Source organism: Phacochoerus africanus, chromosome 9 (assembly GCF_016906955.1).
Source record: "Phacochoerus africanus isolate WHEZ1 chromosome 9, ROS_Pafr_v1, whole genome shotgun sequence".
NCBI lineage: Eukaryota > Metazoa > Chordata > Mammalia > Artiodactyla > Suidae > Phacochoerus > Phacochoerus africanus.
The window spans coordinates 65,467,798-65,495,208 of record NC_062552.1 but is presented as its reverse complement, the minus strand read 5'-3'; the positions used below and the strand labels follow the sequence as shown (position 1 = coordinate 65,495,208).

The 27,411-nt window shown below is 36.8% G+C and overlaps 1 protein-coding gene across 5 annotated transcripts in view; it reads right to left on the bottom strand.

Annotated features, from left to right (window-relative positions):
* RALGAPA1 (Ral GTPase activating protein catalytic subunit alpha 1) overlaps nt 1-27,411 on the bottom strand; it is a 230,371-nt gene that overhangs the window by 105,970 nt on the left and 96,990 nt on the right. For 4 of the 5 annotated variants that reach the window (XM_047797747.1, XM_047797742.1, XM_047797744.1 and 1 more), the window contains 11 exons: nt 23,921-25,465; nt 22,067-22,191; nt 20,263-20,479; nt 18,872-19,048; nt 16,321-16,473; nt 12,940-13,133; nt 12,348-12,446; nt 11,639-11,794; nt 8,826-8,954; nt 4,020-4,145; nt 328-386 (listed from right to left, as the gene is read on the bottom strand). In XM_047797747.1, the coding sequence (XP_047653703.1) occupies nt 328-386; nt 4,020-4,145; nt 8,826-8,954; nt 11,639-11,794; nt 12,348-12,446; nt 12,940-13,133; nt 16,321-16,473; nt 18,872-19,048; nt 20,263-20,479; nt 22,067-22,191; nt 23,921-25,465 (2,980 nt within the window). The remainder of the gene's footprint in view (nt 1-327; nt 387-4,019; nt 4,146-8,825; nt 8,955-11,638; nt 11,795-12,347; nt 12,447-12,939; nt 13,134-16,320; nt 16,474-18,871; nt 19,049-20,262; nt 20,480-22,066; nt 22,192-23,920; nt 25,466-27,411) is intronic. The other variant, XM_047797745.1, reaches the window with a different exon arrangement.

The following is a 27,411-nucleotide window of genomic DNA, read 5'->3' as shown; positions in this document are numbered from 1 at the left end:
GGAAAAATGTAATTGTAATGTATACATGTAAGGATAACCTGACCCCCTTGCTGTACAGTGGGAAAAAAAAAAAAAAAGAAATCATTTTAGATACGGGGGTGAAGATACTAAATAAGGTGACTAGAATTTTATTTATTTTAAACTGGAGTAAGGTTCATACTTAGATAATGAAAAAAGTATTTAATCATCCAAATAATTTAAATTTGTGTTTCAGAATAGCTATTGTGTATTGGAAACAATCTGGACTGCAAAATAATTCAATCAACTTCGAAAATAAGACCACAAATACAGAATATTTGTATCAGGTCTAAAGAATATCAGACCTACCGTGCAGGACCAGAGGGCTCATCTCTTGCTGAGCTTAATACGGTTTTGATTATAAGTTCCTAAAATGAAGAAAAATAGTAGCAAAGATTAAGATTTCATTCATTTATTCAATAGATATTAAATAGCCACCAAGGGCCCAGGCACTGTGCCAGGTGCTAGGGTTACAATAATGAAATTAACAGACTTTTTTTGTTTTCATGTATATATTTTTTAATACATTTCAATGTTATTCATAACATTAGCTAAATAAATAAAACAACGGTATAGTCGGAATGTTTGTGTTCTCTCCGTATATTCATATGTTGAAATCCTAACCGCTGAAGATGCTGGTATATTAGGAGCTGCTTAGGCCATGAGGGTGGAGTCTTTATGAGTGGGATTAATGCTCTTATAAAAGAGACTCCTAACAGAGTTACCTAAGCTCCTTCCACTCTGTGAGGGCACAGCAAGAAGGCATCAGTTAGGAAGAGGAAGTGCACCAGAATGTAACTATGATAGAGCCTTTATACGGCACAAATGAACCTTTCCATAGAAAAGAAACACATGGACTTGGAGAACAGACTTGCGACTGCCAAGGGGGAGGAGGAGGGACTGGGATGGACTGGGAGTCTGAGGGTTAAGAGATGCAAACTATTGCATTTAGAGTGGATAAGGTATGAGATCCTGCTGTATAGCCCAGGGAACTGTATCTAGAGACTTGTGATGGAACATGATGGAGGATAATGTGAGAAAAATCATGTATACATATATATGTATAACTGAGTCACTTTGTTGTACAGTAGAAAACTGACAGAACACTGTAAATCAACTATAACGGAAAAAATAGAAATCACTGTAAAAAAAGATAATTAAAGCAGATTTAATAGCTCAAAGGCAGGAATATATTTTCAAACTTTTCAAAACTGTGAGAATTAGCATTTAAAAGTAAGTCTCCTCTTTAAAAATTTATAAAACAGGAGTTCCCGTCGTGGCGCAGTGGTTAATGAATCCGACTAGGAACCACGAGGTTGCGGGTTCGGTTCCTGCCCTTGCTCAGTGGGTTAACAATCCGGTGTTGCCGTGAGCTGTGGTGTAGGTTGCAGACGCGGCTCGGATCCCGAGTTGCTGTGGCTCTGGTGTAGGCCAGTGGCTACAGCTCCGATTCAACCCTTAGCCTGGGAACCTCCATATGCTGCGGGAGCGGCCCAAAGAAATAGCAAAAAGACCAAAAAGAAAAAAAAAATTGTAAAACATGATAATGTGTGAGTTTTAGGATAAGTACTAATTGACAGTTAAACAGATTTTTAAAAATCATTCATTTATTCATTCATTAAGCATTTATCAGCTAGGCATACCATAAGCTCCTTAAGAGGAATAGCCTACTTATCTTTACAAATCACATACAGTAGGCTTGGCTAAGCCCAAACTCACTGAAAATCACCTAAGCAAATTCAACTCTTACCTATCCTTGACCTTCAGGATCCTCTGAAAGGAGAAGCCAAAGCCACTACATCCCTGAAGACCAATGGTCAATTTGTACAGTTTTTATTAAGTTATCATTACGAATTTGGATTGGCCCCTACAATTTTATGTTCAAGTGAAGTTAACTTGTTTAACATTTTCTCGGTTTAACATGCCAAGAAGCATGTTAAACTCTGAGGATAGAGCAGTAGTAAGACCGTGAAGTGATCATTGTCTAAAGTATAAATCAGACATATCTATAGTCTAAAGTATAAATCACACAAATAATGAGAAGTGTGGTAAATGTTGAAAAGAGAAATACAGATAGTATGGAAAGTATATGCAACACTCCTGACAAAAAATTTGAGTACAAATTTTTCTTTCAGTGAAAGCACAAGTTTTTTTTTTTTTTTTTAAATCATCAGGAGTTCTCGTCATAGCTCAGAGAAAAAGAATCTGACTAGCATCCACGAGGACACAGGTTAGATCCCTGGCCTCACTCAGTTGGTCGGGGATCTGGCGTTGCCGTCAACTGTGGTATAGGTTGCAGACACGGCTTGGATCCAGTACTCCCATTCTCATCAAATGTTCATCTGCGGGAATTCCCGTAGTGGCACAGTGCAGCTGTGTTGTAGGTTGCAAACGCAGCTTGGATCTGGCGTTGCTGTTGCTGTGGCTGTGGCTAAAGCTCTGATTAGACCCCCGAGCCTGGGAAACTCCATATGCTGGGGGTTCGGCCCTTAAAAAAAAAAAAAAAAAAAAAGAAAAATTAGGAGTTCCCATCGTGGCTTAGAGGAAACAAATCTGATTAGCACCCATGAGGATGTAACCCACTCAGTGGGTTAAGGATCCGGTGTTGCCATGAGCTGTGGTGTAGGTTGCAGACACGGCTTGGATCTGGTGCTGCTGTGGCTGTGGTGTAGGCCAGCGGCTAAACCTCCGATTCAACCCCTAGCCTGGAAACCTCCATATGCCATGGGTGCAGGCCTAAAAATACAAAAAACAAAACAAAAAAACCCATAAAAAAACCATGAGCATGACTTCTGAAGAGACATGTCCCTCTCCTGTCCCTTCTTTATTCCTCTTTTCCCTTCTAATTCTAGGGACCAGTTCATGTCAAAAAGAGACTAACTGGAAATTACAACAAGCACAACTTCTTAGGACTATTAAACCTATGGGAATTTATAACACATAGGCATTCAATTAGAGACAGGTCTTGACTTAGTGATGAAATTATTCATGGCGAGGCACAATGATAGGTCTAGAGCACTAAGGGCTTTGTCTTAACTAGGACAAACTGGACCCCACCACTCCCTTCCACCATGCTCTAAGAATTACTGAGTCCAGAGGACTAAGGATGCTGATCATGACACCTCTGACCCTTCAAACAGAGTCTAACCTCTACGGAGACACAACTTTTCACCAATTTTTTATTTGAAAAAATTTTAAAGACTTGTAAACAAATATTGGGAGTAAATTGGGAGTATGTCTACTCCTAATTAGACACATTATCTTTTCTGGCACATGGAGGTTCCCGGGCTAGGGGTCGAATCGGAGCTACAGCTACTGACCTACATCACAGCCAGGGCAGAGCAGGATCCCGGTCGCATCTGCAACCAACACAACTCACGGCAACACCGAATTCTTAACCCGCTGAGAGAGGCCAGGGATCGAACCCGCATCCTCATGGATACTAGTCAGATTCACTTCCGCTGTGCCACAACAGGAAACCCTGTATCTTTTTTTTTTTTTTTTTAAGATTTACTATCTGGGGAAAGTTCTATCAATGATTCTACACTCACTTTAATTCTGCACGGTGTCCTATTCGAGCCTGTTAATGCTTCAGGTACAGGGGACCCCACCTCAATTCCATAGCTTCCTATAGAATATAATATTCCATTACATTGTTTGATTCATCACACTGGAAAACTGGGAGCAGGCTGAATGCCATCTCAACCTTAGAAGACTTACATTAGCAGCACAGTATCTGACTCACAGGATATTTCAGTGAATGAATGAATGAATTCTAAGATAGGTGAGCATGTTAAACAATGAGAAAACGTTTCAAAACCAGTTATAAACAAAGGCTATGCTCCTAATGGACAGTCCAGCCTTTGTATTTGAGGAGTATATCTGGTTAATGTTCTTTAAAAATTGTGTGAGTTTCTAGAGGAAAAGAAAGAATACAAATTTTCTTAAATGTACTGTTATGATTATAAAATCACTTAGTTGCTGAAAATATGAATTCTTACCTTAACGTCTGTAAATTGAGACACAGCAATATCAGGAATGTTGGGATGCAGAGCAGGCAGTTCACAATATAAGTTGGGAAAGCAAACCAAAGATCCCAGAAGAACCTGTGCTTCCACTCTTGGTGCCTATGTATCAGATTTTTTAAATCTTTAAAATATATTTGATTATATCATTAAATTATCAGAAAAATTACTTTATTATCTAACCGGATTATACAGCGAAGTCAGAGTATAAGATAAAATTCAAAAAGGAAAGGGAAACACAAAAAGATTAGGTTTCCACCTATACTTTCCACATAAACTACTGTTATTCTCAATAAATGCAATGAACAAATAGCAGAGCCTTCAAGAGCAGCTAATAAGCAGAAATGTGGCTACTGTTAATGAGTATGTAGACAAGAATACAGTTTAGCTAACAGCATAAAATTACACTATTTTGAGGAAAAATATACTTTCATTTTAAAAGCAGTTCACACATTACAACGTATTGTTCTAGTGAGCAGAAGACTCAATGTCTCTGGATTACTAAGAATTAATACAGTAACTATGGATGATAATGTCCACTATATCTTTAAGAAACAGGCACTGGTCTAGATACATTTTATGATATTATTCACATGATTAAAAAAACTGCCTACACTACATACTAAAAACAAAATTAGAGGAGTCCCTGTTGTGGTTCATTAAGAGCCCAACATAGTATGCAAGAGGATGTGGGTTCAATCGCTGGCCTGGTTCAGTGAGTTAAGGATCTGGCGTTGCTGCAATCTGTGGTGTAGGCCTCAGCTGCAGTTCAGATCCTACATTGCTGTGGCTGTGGTGAAGGCAGGTAGCTGCGTCTTCGACTTGAGCCCTAGCTGGGAACTTCCATATGCCACAGGAGCGGCCCTAAAAAGAAAAAAAAAAAAAAAAAGAAAGAAAGAAAAAAAGAAATGATGCTTGGACTGCAGATGAAAGTAACTTTTCATTCTTTTTCTTTCGCTGTATTAAGCCATTTCTGAAGTATCAGCACTGAACACTTCTTTTTCTTCTGCCTTCTTACATGCTCCCCAAACATCAATATCCACCTACTGATATATTGCTTTATTTACTAAAATACCTACCAATTGATTATGTTTAATAATATCTAACAAAAATGCTCAAGCAAGTCAATTAGAAATACAAGACTTCTGTTCACATAAAACAAGAACCTATCTCCAAAAGAATTTCCTTATGTTAGTAAATATTACAACAGAGGTGAGGGAGTAGTATTCTATGATAATCTTCCACAAAACAATTCAGTTCCATATTCTAAAAATAATCCATATTTACAGGTACAAGGCCAGGAGCATAAAAGGTAAGGGTAAGCTCATTGCCACCATCCCACTTTAAAATAAACTGTACTATAAAAATGAACTGAATAAAACCCCAATACTTAAAGAAAGATTAGCTAAGGGTTTTTTCGCTAAAGCTGGATAAGAAAACTGTGGATATTCGTTCAGGTATGTGGGATATCATGCGGGGCAGAATTGGAATGTAACTGTAATTAAGAAAGGCAAAACCTAGAGTTCCCGTCATGGGTAAGTGGTTAATGAACCCAACTAGCATTCATGAGGACATGGGTTCCATCCCTGGCCTCGCTCAGTGGGTTACGGATCTGGCGTTGCAGTGAGCTGTGGTGTAGATGGAAGACACAGCTCAGATCCCGTGTTGCTGTGGCTGCGGTATATAGGCTGGAGGCTACAGCTCTGATTGGACCCCTAAGACCCCTAACCTGGGAACCTCCGTATGCCATGGGTATGGCCCTAAAAAGACAAAAAGAAAAAAAAAGGAAAACCTAACCAATTGATCTGTAATTTGCCTGGAGCAGGGGGATTAAACCAAAGTAAGATGGCATGTATGGGATCTAAAATGAGACTCCAAAGAGCAAGACTTAGATTTTGTAGCTCCAACACCAGCAAGAGGAAAAGACTACCCTTAATCTTATAGTGATGATGCAAGTGACAGGTTTAATTCTTGCAATGATCTGGTTTCCTATGCTGCTCTTCTCATAGGTGTTCCTCACATGAGCCACAGAAAACAGAAAGCAACTCTTTTCTAAATTTTCCCAATGATGTTACATTAAGTAGTATCCTTCTAGATAGGAGGAAGGTTTAGTCACGTAAAATGGATGCCTAAGGACATTAGGGCTTAATTCTCCTGCAGAACCTTGAGAAAGGCTACAGGAAATGTACCACCTAGTCATCTAGAATAATCAGCCAAATGAAGTTATAGTTTTCATAGTAAACGGACAAACAATGGCATTGGTTTATGCTCCACTCTCCTCTGAGTTCTATCAGCTTTTGCCAGTATCCAAGAGAGCGATAATGTGTGTACGCTGCTAACACTATAATAGGCTTGTAACTTGTTTACCATCTTTAGTTTGTCCTTCATTTAATCTATTCCTAGTTTAGTACACTAATTTAACATTCCCAAAGCAAAGATTCGATCATCTCTCTATCTACTTTAAAAGTTTGTTTATTTATGTAACACAGCACTATAGCATTACAGTTTCATCCCTGGCATTAGCGGAGCTTCCAAGATGTATTCTAAAGCAATGCTTCTCAATCTTTACTGTCTATACCAATTATTGAGGATACAGTTAAAATGCATGTTCTGGAGTTCCCATTTCGGCGCAGCAGAAACGAATCCGACTAGGAACCATGAGGCTGCGTGTTTGACCTCTGGCCTCACTCAGTGGGTTAAGGATCCAGCATTGCCGTGAGCTGTGGTGTAGGTCGCAGATGCGGCTCAGATCTGGCATTGCTGTGGCTCTGGCGTAGGCCGGTGGCAACAGCTCAAATTAGATCCCTAGCCTGGGAACCTTCATATGCCGAGGGTTCAGCCCTAATAAGACAAAAACAAACAAACAAACAAAAACAAACAAACAAAAAACACATAACTCTGTTTCAATAGGTCTGAGATAAGTCTAAGGTCTTGCCTACCAAATGTTTCTGCAAGCCACATTCTGAGTAGCCGGAATCTAAAGCACCTTTCAGTTCTTTCTGTTCACAACTGTCTAGTTAGATTAACTAGCTTGTAAACAAAACGTATTTGTCATTCCCAGGATACATTTTATTCACACCTGTTTCCCCATGCCTAGAATGCCTTCCTTCTTCTCCATTTTCACTTATAAAAATACTACTAATTTTTCACATACTTACTCAAATATCTTTTCCATAGAACCTCATATCTTTAAAAAATATGATCTCTCCTTTGTTTGAATTACCTAAAATTATTTTTATTTTATTTAACAAACTTAAATTCCACAATGTGTCATATGATGTTCCAACCAAGTTATAAATATTAATTCAACCCTTATAAAAATAACCCTATGAGGAAGGTTATCTCCACCTTACTGATGAAGAAACTTAAGCACAGAGAAATTAAAGCTCTCACAGCTAACAAGCGGCAGAGCTGGGATTTGAGTCCAGGCAGACTGGCTCTACACCTCAGGCTTTTATTAACCACTATATTAAGCTCCTCCTACTGATACCTCTTTGTTGGCCTACATTCTATAGTTGTTAATATACTATCCTATTTTCCCAGCAGCCAATCATATGTTCCCTGAGCACAATGTTTATCTCTTTACTATATCCTTCTGTATTCCACATAAAGGAACATTTCATACACAAGGGGAAACCAAACTGTAACAACCACAAAAGGGCTTAGCACCATGTTGAACACAAACTACTGAGTATCTATTTATTCATTCGGTTAATAAATACCTGTAAGTGTGATGCTGTGCCAGGCCCAGTGATACCAAGGTAAGTAAGTCATGATCACTGTTCTCAGAACTAGGGAAACTGGGTTATTAACAGGTTATAAAGATGAATTGCTCACTTCTTTGCACATTTCCTCTAGATGACCATATGCAGTTTCACAGCTTTCAATACCACCTCCAAGCTAAGGTGTCTCAGCTTTGAATTTTCAGTCCAGACATCTCCTTTGAGCTCCTGACTTATACACACAGTGCCCTCCAGACAGCTCATGGATGTATAAGAGGCAGCTTACAATGCCTCAAATCGAGCTCCTTTTCATTCACTGTTGGTCTTTTGCAGTTTATAAATGAAGTAACATATGTTAAACTGCTTTGCAAGTTATAAGACTAGTCAAGTATAACTGATTTTTCTTTCCCAAATACTCTTAGTTTCTTCCAACAGACTTCCACTTATCTCTCATTTATACTTTGTTCTAGAGTGATGTTTCTAAAATATAAATTTGATCATATTACTCTTTGCTTAAAATCCTTCAAAGGTTACTCATTCTTTCTTTAGGATGAAATCTAACCTCTTGAGCACTATAAACAGTTTCCTTCTTCCACTCATATCTGAATATGCCACGGTTATAGTAAGTTATTTGGTGTTGGCTCACAGATCCAGAGCTCAATGAAAAACCCTCACATGCTGTTTTAGAGTTTAGAGTTTACTCTTAGAACATATTTCTGGGGTTACCTCACCTCTGTTTCTTTCTACTCTTTTGCTATAGTCCACTGCCCATTTAAAAATTTTTCTTCCCTCCTTCTGTTTCCTTAGATTTCTTCAACTTTAAATTGTTTTTATCATATTTAAGCCATTTTTATAGCTCCTAGGTCAATTTATCAACACTTTCTTACACTTTAGAATTGTTTACTCTCTTTTAAATATGGGAGGAGCAATCAATTCAAACTAAATTACGTATTTTCCTAAACATCAGCTTGTTATATTTTATCAACAATGGATCTTCCTTTGTTGAATCTTGGTTAAGAGTAGTTTGTTATATTATAAAGGATAGGAAAGAAAAACTTACATTAAGAAACGCTGAAGAAGCCACTCTACCAGCTGCTACAATAAAATCCATAATAAGCATTGTGGCACCAGGCAAACCAAGTGAAAAAAATTGAGGTGAGCAGTGCTTGATGATTGTATTGACAATATCCTTAGGAATAAAGAAAAAGAGAGGAAAAATATCACAAATGTAATCTTGTATAAGCTAATCAATATCCTTAAAAATAGATAACATAATTTGGATTATTCTTCCAAATAATCCATATTAATACATTTTGTCAAAGGAAAGTAAACTTAAAACATAGTGGCTCAGTGGAAATGAATCTGAATAGCATCCATGAGAACACAGGTGCAATCCCTGGCCTCACTCAATGGGTTAAGGATTCAGCATTGCCGTGAGCTGTGGCATACGTTGCAGACGTGGCTTGGATCTGGCAATGCTGTGGCTGTGTTGTAAGCTGGTGGCTACAGCTCCGATTCCATCCCCAGCCTGGGAACCTCCATATGCCATGGGTGTAGCCCTAAAAAACAAAACAAAACAAAACAAACAAAAAAAACCTGATGTCAACATAGAGCATTTTTTTTTGGAATTTCCCTTGTGGCTCAGCAGTTAACAAACCCAACCAGGATCCATGAGGATGTGGGTTCGATCCCTTGCCTTGATCAGTGAGTTAAGGATCCGGTGTTGCCCTGAGCTGCGGTGTAGGTCGCAGACGCTGCTCCAATCCTGCATTGCTGTGGCTCTGGCGTAAGCCAGCAGCTGTAGCTCTGATTCACCCCTAGTATGGGAACCTCCATATGCTGCGAGTGTGGCCCTAAAAAGCAAAAAAGAAAACAAAACCAAACCAGCGTTTTTTTTTTGTTTTGTTTTTTTTTGTTTTTAATGCTAGAGAGCAGAATAGAAGACTTTTTTTTTTTTTTTTTGCCTTTTCTAGGGCCACTACCACGGCATATGGAGGTTCCCAGGCTAGGGATCCAAATGGAGCTATAGCCACCGGCCTACGCCAGAGCCAAGCAAGGCAGGATCCGAGCCGCGTCTGTGACCTACACCACAGCTCACAGCAACGCCAGATCCTTAACCCACTGAGCAAGGCCAGGGACCGAACCCTCAACCTCATGGTTCCTAGTTGGATTCGTTAACCACTGCACCACGACGGGAACTCCTAGAAGGCTCTTTGCTCCAAAAGGTTAAAAATATAAGGCTCATGTGTTGTAAAACTGAAATGCAGAGTAGTTCCTCCTGTCATCTATTTGTTTCCATGCAATAACTCTGATGTCTAAAGTTACATGACCTGTTACATGGCAGCTGAAGAGATTCTTTTTTAGAAAAATTGAAGTCCTTTGATGATAGACATCTAACCTCAGAAATCTGGACCTATGTGTTTTGCAGGGAACATTTTTACCTTGATTATTCATTCATTTTCCCTTTGGAATTTACCCTGGGGCTGCAGTGTACCAGGCTATATTACTCAATCTGATTTATTTATAAAGCTTTTTATCCAATAATTAAGAGTGTCATTTTATTTTAGACATGTCTATAAGAGAGAACACAGTAATTATTTCAAATTAACACGGGAAGTTTTTCACTTTCCAGAAGGAGATATTATCATCTTTTAATATTAATTTAACGCTCTCTAAATGAATTGCAAGTAAAATTTTAACCACCTTATGATAAAAAAATTTACATTACTTTGACCTACAACCTTCCATACTTTTTAATTTTATGGCCCAGATCAAGACTCCTAAAGTAATGGAATACTACTCAGCCATAAAAAAGAATGACATAATGCCATTTGCAGCAACATGGATGGAACTAGAGAATCTCATACTGAGTGAGATGAGTCAGAAAGACAAAGACAAATACCATATGATATTACTTATAACTGGAATCTAATATCCAGCACAAATGAACATCTCCTCAGAAAAGAAAATCATGGACTTGGAGAATAGACTTGTGGTTGCCAAGGGGGAGAGGAAGGGAGTAGGAGGGATCGGGAGCTTGGGGTTATCAGATACAAGTTAGAATAGATTTACAAGGAGATCCTGCTGAGTAGCATTGAGAACTATGTCTAGATACTCATATTGCAACAGAACAAAGGGTGGGGGGAACAAAAATGTACAGTAGGAAAAAATAAAAAAAATAAAGACTCTTAAAGTACTGTTCTAGAGACATATATATGACTACCTAATTTAATCATTACATTGGTACAAATGCCAAATCAATATAATTGTCACTATAGTAATACAATCTATGGCAATAAGAAAATGTGATGTGCTGACTCTTAGAGTAGGGAAAAACCTCTGGTTGCTGCATGACTAGTTGAGCACATCCATAAGACTCTAGTACCAGTTATCAAGTAACAATTACACAATACCTAAGAAAAGTAAGTTAGGGTATTAAAGGAAGATGTCGATGTAAGCAGATGGTGGTTTATCCTATTAAAAAAGAGAATTAGTTGGCATAACATTAAAAGAAAGATTCATTTAATAAAGTCAATCTCCTAACTATAATAGCTTATTTTGAAACTGTTTCAGAATAAATGAGGTTATAAATAGAAGAAATATGTAAATAAACTACTACATAATATGTTTTTAATTCTACACACCTTGAAAGTCAAGTTAAACAGAATCAAGAATTAAAGATGGGGAGCTCCCGTGTGGTCTAGTGGTTAGGACTTGGTGCTTTCACCCCTGCAGCCTGGGTGTGGGTTCAATCCCTAGACTGAGAACTGAGATTCCACAGCAAGTCACTAAACACCACAGCCAAAAATCAAAAAAACAAAAGAATCAAAGATAAAATTATAAAACAACTTGTCAGAAAGTACATAAATTTACCTGATCAATATGAAGTAATCCACAATGCATTATATTGTAGAAATGTGTTAGAAAATCTCTATTTGGAGAAACATCTTGTCTTCTTTTCATTGTATTACAAATAAGTTTATAAGCATGTAATTTACCTTGTTTATATTTATCAGTTAACATGGTTGCCTATAATTAAAGAAGTTGATTTTAATACTCAAAAACAAATACTATTAAATACTGAAGCAACTGAATATAAAAAGCAATATATTTGTTTTCATTTATTTCTACATTGGCCCATTTTCTTTAATGAATTAAACGTCAGGACTACTCAAATTATTTTTATTATTAAAATAATACAACATAGATGTAAATAACTACACACTTTTTCACTTAGGAAAATGCACCAAACAGATCACATAATACTTAAAAGAAAAAGTTCTTTAAAAGTAAATAACAAAAAACAACAAAAAAAGACACAGCAAATTCTATAACACAAATTTGAGGTTTACACTTAAATATAATAAAAACACAATTGTTTTAATAATAAAAACGATGCATCCTAAATAATAATTTTGCCAGGCCCATGCTCCTCTCTATATATAACCACTCATGGCTAGTTAAAAACCAAGTACTCTAGAAGACTATACAATAGTCTTCTGTCTCTCAAATGTTTATGACTGACCACATACTCATTTACGAAACAAAACTTTTCAATGAATATTTTATATATTAAGCTTACCTTGAAAAGCCAGGGTGTAAGAATTCTCAGTGGAGGAATCAAAACCGGTGGAGAAGGTGAGGTCAGATTATCAGTTGAAATGCCAAGGTTATCTCTAATCTGTAAATTTCAATAAAATGCAACAAGTCTATGAAAAGTATTCTCTTTTCCCATTTTCTTTTTTCGCATTTTAGGGCCGTACTCTCCGCATATGGAAGTTCCCAGGCTATAGGTCAAATCCTAGCTCCAGCTGCTGACCTATGCAGGGCACAGCAAGGCGGGATCTGAGCCGGGTCTGTGACCTACACCACAGGTCATGGCAACGCCAGATCCTTAACCCACTGAGCCAGACCAGGGATCAAAACTGCAACCTCATGGTGACTAGTTGGATTCGTTTCCATTGTACCACAATGGGAACTGCTCCTGTTTGTTTTATATTTAATTTGAGGTCCAATGCCTAAAATGTTTATTTTAACTGTTTATTTATGTTATTTTAACTGTTTATTTTATCATGGTTGAGGAATCAATTTGTAGTAATGGGGGAAGGAATGACAATGTCATCTAAATCCTTTTCTATACTTCTTAATCCTATATTTTTATTTATTTTCTTTACCTTTGCTAGATTTTGCCAAAGTTCACAGAGGTAATCAAAAACTTGAGCATGAATTTCAGGATCCATAATAGCATTGACATCTCCCAAAATGCCTAGCATTCTTCGCCACATTACAGTAGCAACATCAGCATGCCATCCTGTGAGAGTGCCCCCTGCCATCACACTACAACATTCAGATGGAAATTCACTGATTTCTACAGAAAAAAATAATACATTGGTGTCAGTAATTTTTCTAGAGAATTGATCAGAAAAACATAAAGGAGTCAGATTAATAATCTTAAATAATATCTACAAAGGTGAATAAAAGAAATATTAATATGCATTAATATGCATTAATGTTATTTTTTCCTAATAAGGTCAAAACCTTACCAGTTCATAATTCCTTATTATGACAATAATTATTTATTCAACAGTGCTTCTATATAGATTTACCTAAGTAGAAAATGACCTAGATATCAGATGGAGAAATTTATGTTTGACATAAAGATCATGCTTATAAGTACATGCTCTCTCTCATCTAATAGCTACTTTAGTTTATGTCATCAGATTAACAGATAATATCAGGTTGAATGCAGGTCCTGTAGGAGGTCTTCCTAAGCTTGTTTCTTTGTAGTTTAAAACTTTCAAAGAAATATATTTCTATATTTTACAATTAAATCAAGCCTCACCTTAAAAGGATACCACAGTGCCATGAAAAAATAATTTTAGCATAATCTAAAATTTCCATAGTTATATTTCTTTTGTTTTATTAATACTGGTATGATTATGTATAAGACACATAGATAACCTAGGGTCCTAGTCTCATTTCTGTTGCTAATTATGTGATATTGCACAGATTATTTAATAAATTCCCTAGGGCTACAATTCTTCATCTGTACAATAGATAGTTTAGATAGGAGTCTTTATAGATCTCCTCTGACTTAAAAAAAAAAGAAGCCATGTGCAGTGTATATAACGGAAAAGGCAAAACTATTAGAAAGTCAGTGAAGATTATTCCTGCTTGATAATAGCTCAATGTCCTGATAACTTACAAAGTTGTATTCAGTGCATGTACATCCTTTACTCCTAATGTTTAACTTTTTCCTCTGCATGTCAGTGTACAATAACTGAGTGTTATTATTTAAAAATTACTAAACAGCTTTTCACAATAATAAAAAACAGGATTCTGGGGTAAACTCACTAAAATAAAATTTTAAAAAACACTGCAGTTTTAACCATCACTATTAATACCTCCATACTCTACAGAATCTTCATAATATAGTGATAAATCGACTGGTTTATAGCTATGAAGGATATCATTAGGACAAGTGAGGATAACTGACTATGGACTAAAATTACAGTGACGTATCAATATTAAATATCATGAATGTGGCCAGTATTTTGGGGTTTGCAAGAAATGTACACTTATTGTTAGGACATACTTGTTGAATTGCCTAGGTCTAAAGGGTCTGATATTAGCAATTCACTCTTAAATGGCTAGGAAAAAAAAGAGCGGGTATGGTGGGGTTGTTTTTATTCGAGCGTGTGTGTGTGTGTGTGTGTGTGTGTGTGTGTGTGTGTGTGTGTGTGTGTGTGTGTGTGTGTGTATGAGCGTGCACACACGCACCTGTGTATTTAAACACAGAGAGAAAGACAAAGTAGTAAAATATTAACAACTGGTGAACTTATCTGAAGGGTTTATGAATGTTCATTTTACTAGTCTTGCAACTTTTATGTGAGTTTGAAATTTCTTCCAAATGTTGGGGAAAAAACTGAAAATAAAAAACAAAAAACATCCTAGCCTAGGAACTTCCATATGCTGCGGGTGCAGCCATTAAAAAAAAAAAAAAAAAAAATTGCAGACCAAATGGAGGAAAGACAAGGTCAGAAATAATCTGTAAATCAGAAAATTAGAGCTATGTGATGGCAAGGTAAGTGAATATTAAGAGAATGAGGAATGAACACCTTAAAAAGAGGAGGGGAGGTCAAAGTCACATGGTTTTAAATTTCTTCACTTGGTCAGAGTGTAAACGTGCTGCATTATCAATGAAAACTACTATTTTACATTATTCATTATAAATATCTCATCAATTGTGTCCCTGACCAAAGTTTCTGACATATTAGCAAAACGACTTTTTGTTTTTGTTTTTCTTTTGGCCACATCTGTGGCATGTGGAAGTTCCTGGGCCAGGGATAAAGCCCGTGCCATAGCAGGGACTTCAACCACAGCAGAGACAACACTGGTTTTTAACGTGCTGCACCATAAGAGAACTGCAAAATGACTTTTTATCCTAGAGCTTGTCACAACATATAGGACCTAGCAAAAACAACTTTTTATTAACTTGAGTTTCTAAGGCTTCCTAGTCACTTTTAAACATTTACATAAAAACACTTTATTTAGATTGCCCTTTTTTTTTTTTTTTTTGCTTTTTAGGGCCACACTTGCAGCATATGGAGGTTCCCAGGATAAGGGTCTAATTGGAGCTACAGCTGCCGGCCTACGCCACAGCCACAGCAACTCGGGATCCGAGCTGCGTCTGTGACATACACCACAGCTCACAGCAACACCAGAACCTTAACCCACTGAGCGAGGTCAGGGAACGGACCTGCAACCTCATGGTTACTAGTCGGATTCATTTCCACTGTGCCACAACAGGAACTCCTAGATGGCCTATTTTTAAATTAAATTAATTAAAATCAGTTGATATACTTGCCAAATTATCAATTTGATCAATTATTTCAATAAAAACTTGATAATGCTACTACTTTATCCTGTGAGTCAACAGGTTCTTCAGATAAAACATTATGATTAAAGATGCCAACTTATGTATTTCTTGCTTTAGGAAATGGTACCATATCAATAAATAATAACATGGGGTTCCCGTTGTGGCTTAGCAGTAACAAACCTGACTAGTATCCATGAGGATGCAGTTTTGATCCCTGGCCTTGCTCAGTGGGTTAAGGATCCAGCGTTGCTATAAGCTGTGTGTAGGTCGCAGATACAGTTCAGATCCCATATTTCTGTGGTGGCATTGGCTGGCAGCTGCAGCTCCAATTCGACCCCTAGCCCAGGAACTTCTATATGCCGTAGGTGCAGCACTAATAAACACAAATAAATAAATAAATAAATAAAAATAAAGGATAACATAACACACAAAATTAACGTAATCACTAATTCCCAGACTGTAACAAACTATAATAAAATATTAAATAACAAAAATCAGAATGTCAATATCTTTAAGGGCAAGAAAAAAATGTTACAGTAACCAATTTCCAAAAGATTTATAATAATATATAATATATATAAAATACATAACCAAGTTTAAGATGCCTTATTTAAAATCTCCTGACACTAATGGCCCAAAAGGAAAAAATGGCAAAGATCTAATTTCCAAATATTGCCTAGGTCATCTGGTGTCTGAAGAACAGAGTGGTGGAGCTTCTCATCGAGCTGTAGATCCTTCTGTTCCATGTGATCTATATTCAATGTGGAAGGAGAAGGTGTCTGTGACCTGGATCCCAGAGCCGAATGGACCGGAGAAGCACTTTCTGAACCTGTAAATATAATTTCGCAAAATTACCATTAAAAGTATATTCAATTCCCTGTACCTAAGATGTAATGCTTAAAAGTCCAATAAAACATACATTGAAAACATCAAAAGATAGGAGTTCCTGTCATAGCACAGCAGAAACGAATTTGACTAACATCCATAAGGACACAGGTTTGGTCCCTGGCCTCGCTCAATGGGTTAAGAATCTGGTATTGCCGTGAGCGCTGGTGTAGGTTGCAGACATAGCTCGGATCCCACATTGCTGTGGCTGTGGTGTAGGCCAGTGGTTTGATTCGACTCTTAGCCTAGGAACCTCCATATTCCAGAAGTGAGGCCCTAAAAAAAAAAAAAAAAAAAAAGGAAAGATAAAAACAGGTTATAAATTGGCCAAAGAGATCAATAAAATCATGATATTGTATAAGATTGTGTATAGAGCAGTCTCGTCTCATGTCCACCATGGAACTAGTATGGAATGAGAACTGGATATACCAGTTAATAGGAGCCATCACTGAAAGCGAGAATGCTACTCCCATTCCTGGTCCAGTTATAGAAACTACAGTAACCACTGCTGCTTTATTTCACTTACTTCAGGCTTGAGGCAATTTAGGAAGAGAAACTTGCTCACTGCCATATGCCACTAACACTGCCAGCCTCAACATCTTTCATTTAAAAGCATGTTTTTGAGAGTTAGTTATGGTTTTGCTTACATTAACATTTAACTCTTTTTCATTGCTAGGTACTATTCCAATGAATATTGAATGAATTATCCATTCACTGGTTAATGGATATTTGAGCTACTCTCAATTTAGCTACTATGAATAATGCTATCATGAACTTTCACATACAAAGTTCTGAAATAAATACTTAGGAATGGACCTATGATAAATTTATGTTTAATTTTAAAAGATACTGCCATATTTGTGGCAGAGTGGCCTTACCATTTGCATCCCCATTAGTAATGTATGATATTTCCAGTTGGTCCACACCCTCATCAACACTGGTACTATCAATTTTTAACTCGAGCTGATTTATTATGTAGATAGTAGTATCACATGGATTTTATTTACATTCCTTGATTACTAGTAATGTTGAGTATCTTTTCATCTAAATTTATTTTTAAGTCAAAGGTATTTATTGTAAAGTAAGAATTTTCTCTAGTATTTCTCTTTGAGTAATTTAAATTTTGTAATAATAGGACAGTGGGTCCAAGCCAACTGGCTCCTGTCTTCCCATCAGCCCTCACTCTGCAATGGGGCAGGCTAAAGTTCTTTCTTATCCTCTGATAGAAAAGATGTGGAAAAGAAGTAAGATGTGAAAACAGAGGATGGATTCCTGCCTATTGAGTATTTCATTGGTCGAATTTCATGTTTGATTTGGCTGAGGAAATGTGCCGACTCAGACAAAGAGGCATCACACTGCTCAAGTCTTAGAAGTTCCAGCCAACCACAGGATGCAAACATCACCCTACTGATATTTCATCGATCATCCATCAAAGGACATCAAACTACAGTGGGAACCAGAGTGAATTTGGATAACACAGTGAAACTCTTTAACTATGGGCCACTAGCTGCTTAGGCTCCCTCTGGTCACTGTACTACTCTTGAAATAATGTGACCCTGCCTCTGCCGACTCAACTTCTTGGACCCCACTTGTTCTATTATTGTCATGTTTGACCCCACAGAAAAAGTCGCTGAAAAGCATATTTTACTGTATGAATGCAATATGCTTTACATTTTCAAAAATAAATATCTTACCAAAGAAATCTATAAAAATGTAAGCAGTCTCTGAAAGTCAATAGAAAAAGTATAGCACAGTACTTTTTTTTTTTTTTTGGTTATTTAAAAAATCACTGCAGGAAATGCTCTGCAAACATATACAAATTTTTGCATACATTAGGAACTCACAGAGTTCCCTGAAGCTTATCCATATAGATTCTAGGTCAAGAAACTCTGTGTGTGTGTGTGTGCGTGCGTGCGTGCGTGCGCATGCACTTTTTAGGGCTGCACCCTCGGCATATGGAGGTTCCCAGGCTAGGGGTCAAATCAGAGCTAAAGCTGCCTGCCTACACCACAGCCACAGCAATGCCCAATCCAAGCCATGTCTGCAACCTACACCACAGCTCACAGCCCCACCAGATCCTTAACCCACTGAGTAAGGCCAGGGATTGAACCTGCAGCCTCATGGCTCCTCGTCGAACTCGCCTCCACTGTGCCATGACAGGAACTCCAAGAAACCCTTACATTTAACTTTTTTCCCTCCATTATTACATAAAGATGAATGAAAAAAATAATACTTAAATAGTAAAAAAATAGTACACAAAATCTATCAAATAAAATTGTGAAAAGGTTTTTTGGTGGCTTAAAAAATGCATTTAAGGAATACATTTCCTTGAATAACTTTACCGGTAACTGTTGCAACTTCAGTAGAGAAGGCTTGTTGATTAAGACTGCTTGTCTCAGAATCGATGTGAAGCGTGGTTAGACTAGCCACTTCTTGCTCTTCAGCACTGTGATAATGGCCAGAACCTGAATCCACATCAGCAGAGGATGCAGTCCCAGTATCAGCTCCAAAGCCAAAATCTATAGGAAGAAGAAATGCTAATGTATAGAAGTACCAATTATAAAACGAAACATTTACAAAAGAGACACAGCAAAATGATTAAATGTGAACATCCCCCCTAAATCTATTCTATTTCATACCACTCAGGTGAGTGTAAATAATGTTAACACTTTAAAGTTTATAATCAGAAACAAACTTTTAAAGATCTTCATAGACTATTATTAACAATAATGATGATAAAAGACATAGACATAAAATATATTATCACTATTCTTATCCATTTATTCTGAGAGCTGGAAATATACTTAACTGCTTTGCAAGTTTCATAATCTCTAGAAGAGAGATATATAATAAAAATGGCACATATGTGGTAAAAGTCATTTTTCTCTTAAATCATATTCCCAGTCTGAGAACAGAGTAGTATATAATCCATGAGGGCAAGAAACATTTAATTATCCAGTGCATCTCCCATCTCTTCACAAATGTGATTCCTAAGATTCTGTGTTATTTTAAGCTCTGAAACCCTTCACTGACTGCCAAGTATAATACAGAATTATAGCAGAAAAGCTATGTGGGAGTAATATAGCACCAAATAATATTATTGATGTCAATTTTTTTTCTTTTTGGCCATACCTGCAGCATATGGAAATTCCCGAGCCAAGGACCTGAGCCAAGGACTGAATCCAAGCCACAACTATGACTTATGCCTCAGCTGCAGCAACACTGTGCCAAAGTGGGAACTCCTCACTGATGTCATTTTACCATGAGTTTAACATGATGCAATTATTCAAGAAAGGTTCCGAGTGCTGTAGCATTGAACATACTTGTACCAAACATACTGAAGCACTGACAGTAACCAGACAGTGGTTCCCAAATATAAGTGCATTAAATAGTGCCAATTCATAAATACCCATGACTGTCCTTTATTCTAATATCAAGTCCATTCTAATTTTTTTCCTTTCTATGTTTTTGGTCTTAAGATATTTATTTTATAAAAGGATAGTGGGTTTTGCTTTTAAAAGCTTTTAACTGGCAAAATAAAGTGGTCTCAACTTGAAATGATTCCCTAAAAATTCTTTTGGAATTTCACTGAAAATGAAATCAAAATATGTATGTGGGAACCCCTAAGTAATGTTATGGAGGAAGGTGATCGTTATATAATCCATACGTCAGTCTTGAAAGAAAACAAATCAACAAAATACTATACTGCCCAAACGGAAAAAAAGATACTTGCTGTCAAATTTTCGGCCATCATACTGGAAAGCGCTGAAAGAATCCGAATGACTGTCTGAGCTGATAAGGTCACTGCTCCCTGCACTGGCAGGAGAAGTCCATTCTGATGGCACACCTGGGTCATCAATAGGGCGCATCTGGTTCTGCTTGTTTAGAATATCAGGGAGGTCTTTGGGAATTTCGAGGCTGCCTGGACTACTTCCTCTTCTTGTCATAGTCTATAAATTCAAGAAACATTTTACCATTAAAATTTTTTTTAAATTTTTTATTAGGCATCTGAAATCTATAATTTCCAAGACAATCATCACAATAAACGCTGAAATGTAGGGCATGAAGTAAGAGGGGGAAATAAATACTAACTGAAGAGTCTATGTGACTATGTGGAGATGGAGCCTGAACTGCCTAAAGCAGACTCACATACTGTACATTGCTAGGCTGAAGATCCTGAAGCCTCAAAAGGATTCACGGAGTGAATATTAACACAATAGAAAGAGCAAAGTATTCAAATGGGGTAAAAAAAGAAGTAAATAGAAGACATGATGGAGGTGAGAAGAATGATGGCAAAGATGTCATTCTATAATGATCATATATAACCATTCTATGATTTTTCCCACTGGAGGAAAAAAAACTTTTTCTTTTGTCTCTTTAGGGCTGCACCTGCAGCATATAGAGGTTCCCAGGATAGGCGATGAATCAGAGCTCCAGCTGCTGGCCTACACCACAGCCGCAGCAATGCGGGATCTGAGCCATGTCTGCGACCTATACCACAACTCATGGCAACGCTGGATCCTTAAGCCACTGAGCAAGGCCAGGGATCAAACCCGCATCCTCATGGATACCAGTCGGGTTCGTTGACTGCTGAGCCACGATGGGAAATTCAAAAAAAAATTTTTTTAAATGAAAAGAAAAATGTAATGGAGCTACAGACGCACTAAAGAGAAGCTGAAATTCAACTGGAATACTATCATTTAAAAAAAAAAGCAATTCCACATACACTTATCTTTCCTTAACAATTAAGCATTACGAGGGATAAAATTGCTCCTATTTTCTTTTTTTTTTTTTTTTTTTTTTTTTTTTTTGCTTTTTAGGGCTGCACCCACGGCATATGGGAGGTTCCCAGGCTAGGGGTCTAATCGGAGCTACAGCTGCCGGCCTACACCACAGCCACAGCAATGTGGGATCTGAGCCGCATCTGTGACCTACGCCACAGCTCATGGCAATGCCGGATCCTTAACCCACTGAGCCAGGCCAGGGATTGAACCCACAACCTCATGGTTCCTGGTCGGATTCATTTCCACTGCGCCATGACGGGAACTCCCTATTTTCATTTTGTCTTAATTCTAACACTCCAGATAAAGATAACTTTAAAATCTATTCCTAAATTATCTGGAATGATAGCAACAATGTTAGCATGCTATCAAAATTGAGAGAGTTGGGACAGAAGACCTCCACTGTCACCTCTCCTGCAGGAGGCATCAGGGTAACTTAAGAGCAAAGATGAAAAAGAGAGGAAGAACGAACCACAAAGGCAGTGGCTTATGCCTAAGTAGGCGAGCAACCAGGTATCCCCATCTTTCACTGTGGTGAAAACTATAAGCCTGTTTATTTTATGTCTGTGGATTAAAAAAAAAATTATAAATATATAACTTAAAAATCTTAATTCAATAAAGGGCTAATTTGGGGGGAAAGGCTGATTTGAATTAAATTATTCACAAATATCATATACATATATATGTACACAAGAACATATCCTTTAGTTTCTCTACCCTTCTCTCTAAAACCAAATAAGATAAAATAGCACTTACTGAGGCATTACCACTTCGAAGTCGTTCTGCTATAAACTCATCCATCAGATCAGGAACATTAGCATTGCTGCTGCCAATATCACTATTAAGAGGGGGCAGTTTTGAGCTCATGTCCTCTTTATTGACTAAAAACAAATAAATAGCTATATATAGTGAGGAAAGACTTAACTGCATTTTCTAAATTTGAAACAAACAAAACAGCCAAAACAAATTACCTATGCCATATCAATTATTTGCCAAACATGCATCTACAAATAATTTCTCTCCTTTTAGATTTAATTTTAAGAATTAGTAAATTGATATTTACTTTAACTAAGCAGATGTTAGTCAATCTTCAGTATAACCTTAAACAGCAAGAAAGCTTATAGATAAGCACTAGTTTGAAGTTAGGTTAATATTGCCTATAAAGAAACTGGTATATTTTTCTTTCTTCCTGCCTCCCTGCTTCCATCCAGAGCCTTAAGGATTTATAATTCCATTTTCCCCAAAAAATATCTGCAAAAGATCATGTCCCTTGAATTTAAGCTTAGGTATTATAAATCAAAATTCTATAATTTTGACATATTGTTTTTATTCACTACAAAATCTAACTTTATTGCTTTAAGAAAAAAAAAGGTACTTTAACAAAGGTTTTTCTGTTTTAAAAAACCCACAATAATTATTTTGATTTTTTATGACTATATTATGATTCACATTAACAAGAAAGTTTTAAACTTGGGAAAGTAAATTACAGAAAATAAGATATTTACTTCTTTCACTATCATGCTGTTGAAAAAGTGATTTCTCTGCAACCAAAGGAAAATCAGCACTGTTTATATTCCTAATGAACTACAAAGCATTTCAGGTTAACACTGGTCAGGAACTCACTGTGAAATACCATTATCTTTATATTACTTGGCCAGGCTTTGCTAAGCTGTCAAATACTGCCCTCAAGTGGCATTAATGGCTCAATGCAAGATGCAGCGTTCTGTTAAATCATGCTAACAAAACCATGTTAAACAAATAAAATCAAAACCTACCTTACTGCTGAAAGTTAATTTTCTATAACTGTTATTTTAAATTTGAATCAAGTTAAGAGAAAACAGTTACCACAGTCTTGCTTTCTGTAATCTGTCCATAGAGGTTCCATATTTAAATCATGATTGGCTATCATGAAACCTTTATGTACTTCTAAAATCTCAGAAAAAAAGTAATGATGAGGGTTTCAAGGATACTAGCTGCATTCCATAAAAATGAATGCAAAACTAAAAAGCCTACAGCTTGTTTGGAAATGGCTTAAATGAAAAGTCCACTTTAAGAAATAAATTCCTCTTCAACAACAGTTAACTGAAAATGTTGGTGCTGGCTGTAGGACCTTGATTTCCATTGTTATATAATGTCAAGGTAATTTTCTACTAAGGAAAAATAAAACCAAGTATATCAGCAGTAAAAATAAATGAACCCAATTATATATAGCTGGGGCTCTTTTAAATGTAAACTATAGGGGGCAGGGGAGAAAGTATTTCAACTCCTCAGTAAACCTGATTTCAAGGTTCAGGGAGTACCCACTCAGAAAAATATTTTGATTTACATAGCCTTTAGAAGGTCATTAAATTTTTCCGTACCTCCCTCTTTCCTATCTTGTTCAGCAGCAAAGAGGTTTAACTAAATGCTTTGTAAAGAAAATTAGTAATTTAAATAAACATTTTATGCTGGGAAAAAAATACAGCTGGGAAAAGGCGCATGCATAACCAAACAGAGAGAAAGCAGTGACCATCCCAAAGCTTTTTGATTGCTTAGAGCTTGCTTCAGTTGCATTAAGCCAAACTGGTGCTGTCTTTCTCCTTTTGCGCTCTGCACACTGTTAGTGCTCACCTGCAGCTTTCCTTCCAAAATAGCCCATTACATGACTGTACAGATCCCTCAGTGGAGCCTCTGGTGGCATTCTGTTCTGCCTCTGTGGGGAAACATTTGCCTTCGGCTTCGAAAGAGCATGTACAACAGTTTTATAAACGCCACCCAGGGAGCCCTGCTGTAGTCCTGCCTCATGACTTGATGACCTAAGAGTACTACGACTACCTAACTGATTACTTGCGATTCCTTCTTTTTGTGACGTGGCGGTGGGAATCTCTGTAGATTCCTTAATGGTTTTACTACTTACTGAAGCTGTACTAATTGTATCGAGAGGCCTGTACACACCAGGTTTTACTAGTTCTGTGACACTGTCTGAGCTGGTGTGGGAGTTGCTGGTGCCAGTACTGCTGCTACTACTACTAGTAAAGCCACTGAGCTTCCGCAGTCTCATCTTCCATGGAGCCTCTTTGTTTTCCAGAGGATTATAAAACTGAACTGACTCAGTAGATGGTCTAAAAGTAACATGAACACTATTTCGTTTTTTAGTAGCGATTTTCATGATTTTGGCTCTATGAGTTACTGTTTCAGACAAGCTCCTTTTAGTTGGAGAAAGCTTGCTAGTACTTGTAACATGAGGCATTCTACGGTTAACAGGTGCTTTTAGTGTAGTTTTCTTGGCATGCATAACATGTGGGACAGTGATATTTTCATTAATTTGCACAGCCTTAACCTTTTCAGCTAGTGTTATATCTACACAGGCATCTAATTCTGTGGCTGTTTGTCTATACAAATGTTTCCTCTTTTCTTTATCACAAGGGCTACCTGAACTGGGTTCCGAAGACTGGTGATCGCTGTTTAGTTGTTTACATTTTTCAGTTTTTGTTCTCATAAAGCTGTCTAACTGGTTGGATGCACTATCACTCATGAAGACAGCTGAGTTTGGTTCCTTTTGAAACTGTATGCTTTCAGGAGTCCCAACAAAACAGGTGGTATTTTCTGATTTACTCTCCTGGTCTATGTACTCTAAATTATCTAAGGATGATCTTTCATCTCTATTTACTGCAATACTCACTTCCTGTGAAGCTGTATCTTTACCTAACTCATTTTTACTATGACTTTCCTGGTTTTCCTTAAAATATTCTTTCAGGGAGGAAAGAAGATCATCATCTCCTTCAAGGTCAATGTACTGGATTTGTTCAAAAGCTGAGTCTGCAAGTTCTACTGGATCTATTAAGTGACAAAGATGGTCATATATGCTATCACCAACTTCCAGAGAAGACTCTCTACTATGAGTATCAGTGATGTGGCTTTCAGTGGATCTAGATATTGAAGAAGCCTCTGTGGAACTCTGCAAGCTTGGCGCATGACGGGATGAACTGTCAATGACAGGAACTGCACCTTTGGCTCGTTCAACAGTGAATGGTTCCAAGATGTCAGAAGTGCTGCTACTTCGAGGCAATGGCTGCTCCTCACTCAAAGCACCAAAAACTTCATTCCCAGTGTCTTCGCTTTGTGAAAAATGTCTGACTCTAGTTGGACGAGGAAGTATTTGAGCATCGTCAATATCTGTAAAAAAGAAAAATTACACAGAACCCTATGAATATGAAAAAGTAGGTATTAATTTCAACCATACCCTAAAAGCATATGCTTAAAAATAAAAATTTTTGATATTTTTGTATAAGTTCATTTGAAGAAAATCTACTAAAAATACAAAACAATTTTTAAATAATGATGGGCACTAAGCCACTATAGCAGGTAGTATAAATGAATTAGAAAACTATGAGTATACATTTTAAAATGTTAACATGCATAGAAACAGACAGGTGATGAAACATTTGGAAGTGCAATTAAAGATAGAGCTGTGCCAATAAATTGAGCAATTCAAACTTGCTACCCAATTTTTCCTATTTCTTTAACTTCCAAGCATAGAAATTAGATCTTAACACACAAAAAGCTGATCTAAATATCTCACTGCAGAATCTTACAGGGTCTCTTAAACTTGTCTCCTTCCTTACCAGGCAAGAGGCATCATCTTCAAATCTTGCTTATCTGTTTGGTCACATATTACAAATGGAAATCTCTACCCTCTTCCTAAAGTTCTCTTTTCAGGAAATTATCTGTTCTATTGAGGTGTTTTACTTCATTTTATTAAAGTATTAACATCTATTCACCCTATCAAATAAAATCAATACAATGTTAAAAAATTAACTGTACTTTTTCATTTCTGACACAAACACTACTAATTAATATACTAGGAAGAAACCTCTGCCTATCACTGTCCCATTCCGTTTAACAACCATCAAACCATAAAAACCGGACCTATGGCTTCTTTCTTTTAAAGAATTGCAGATTTTAGGATCAAAATGGACATTGTATACTATTTAATTTAACTCTCTCACTGAGAAAACTGAGGCCCAAGTTTGAGAAGCAGGCTTAGTGTTCTTTATCACCGCATTGGTTTTTTTTTTTTTTGCTGCCTTAAGTGCTATGGTAAATGGTAAAATATACTGTAAGTATGTGGTAGATTCTTAAAAATATTTATGAAACTGAAAATCACAAATACAAAATACCACTTAACTGTAGAGATTCACAGAAATTAGAAATTTTAGAAATGAAATGCCGTGTCTATGAATGTACCACGACCTTTAATGTGACCTAGAAATAACTAAAAAAAAATTTCAGAAGCCAAAAAATATGATGAAAAGAGGACAAAGAGTCAAAAAGTCAGATGTTACTACTCATTAGGCTTGTAATGCAAAGACTGTACGTAAAAGAATTAAAACTGATCAAAATGAGATTTATATCTAGAACAAAGCAGTGACTTAACCAAATCACAAATATATTTATTGATGGCACTAGATTTGGTTTTCTAACTCCAGACGCTGAGACCCATTTCCTTATTTATAAAGTGAGGATAAGAATTAAAAAATATTCTCAGGACCCATGCAATGGATGAAAGGAGGCTGGTCCTTCTGCTATTTCACTCATCTCATCCCCTTTGTATGAGGCCCAAAAGGAGCCATCTTATACTAAACTCAGATCAAGAGAAGTCTGTAATATTCCTGAAGACCTTTAGACTCCCAACATGGGTCAAATACAAAATATCTCTTAAAGTTGAAACAATTTTTTATCATTAAGTTGAGAATACAACACTTAAAAAAAATGATGTTGGCTTTCTTCTTACATTCCACTAAGAAATTCTTCTAAACAAAAAACTAAGCATTTCCTCAGAAACTTCACATTTATTAATTTATATTCATTATTTATTATTTCAGCATATAACTAATGCATCTATGTGCATCTTGACGAATGTTAAGTATTTTGGGTTATCTCCCATAGTAGATCATAAGAACCTCTGCCTAGAATTTATATTCACTATGCACCCCAGTTTCATTCCAAAATATTCTAGTAGGACTCAGCAAAGAATAAAGACTTATATGAAAGTTTATATAACTTTCCAACAAATATTCTTAAAAATTTTGTACTTAGAATTTTATAAGCTGCAAATTCAA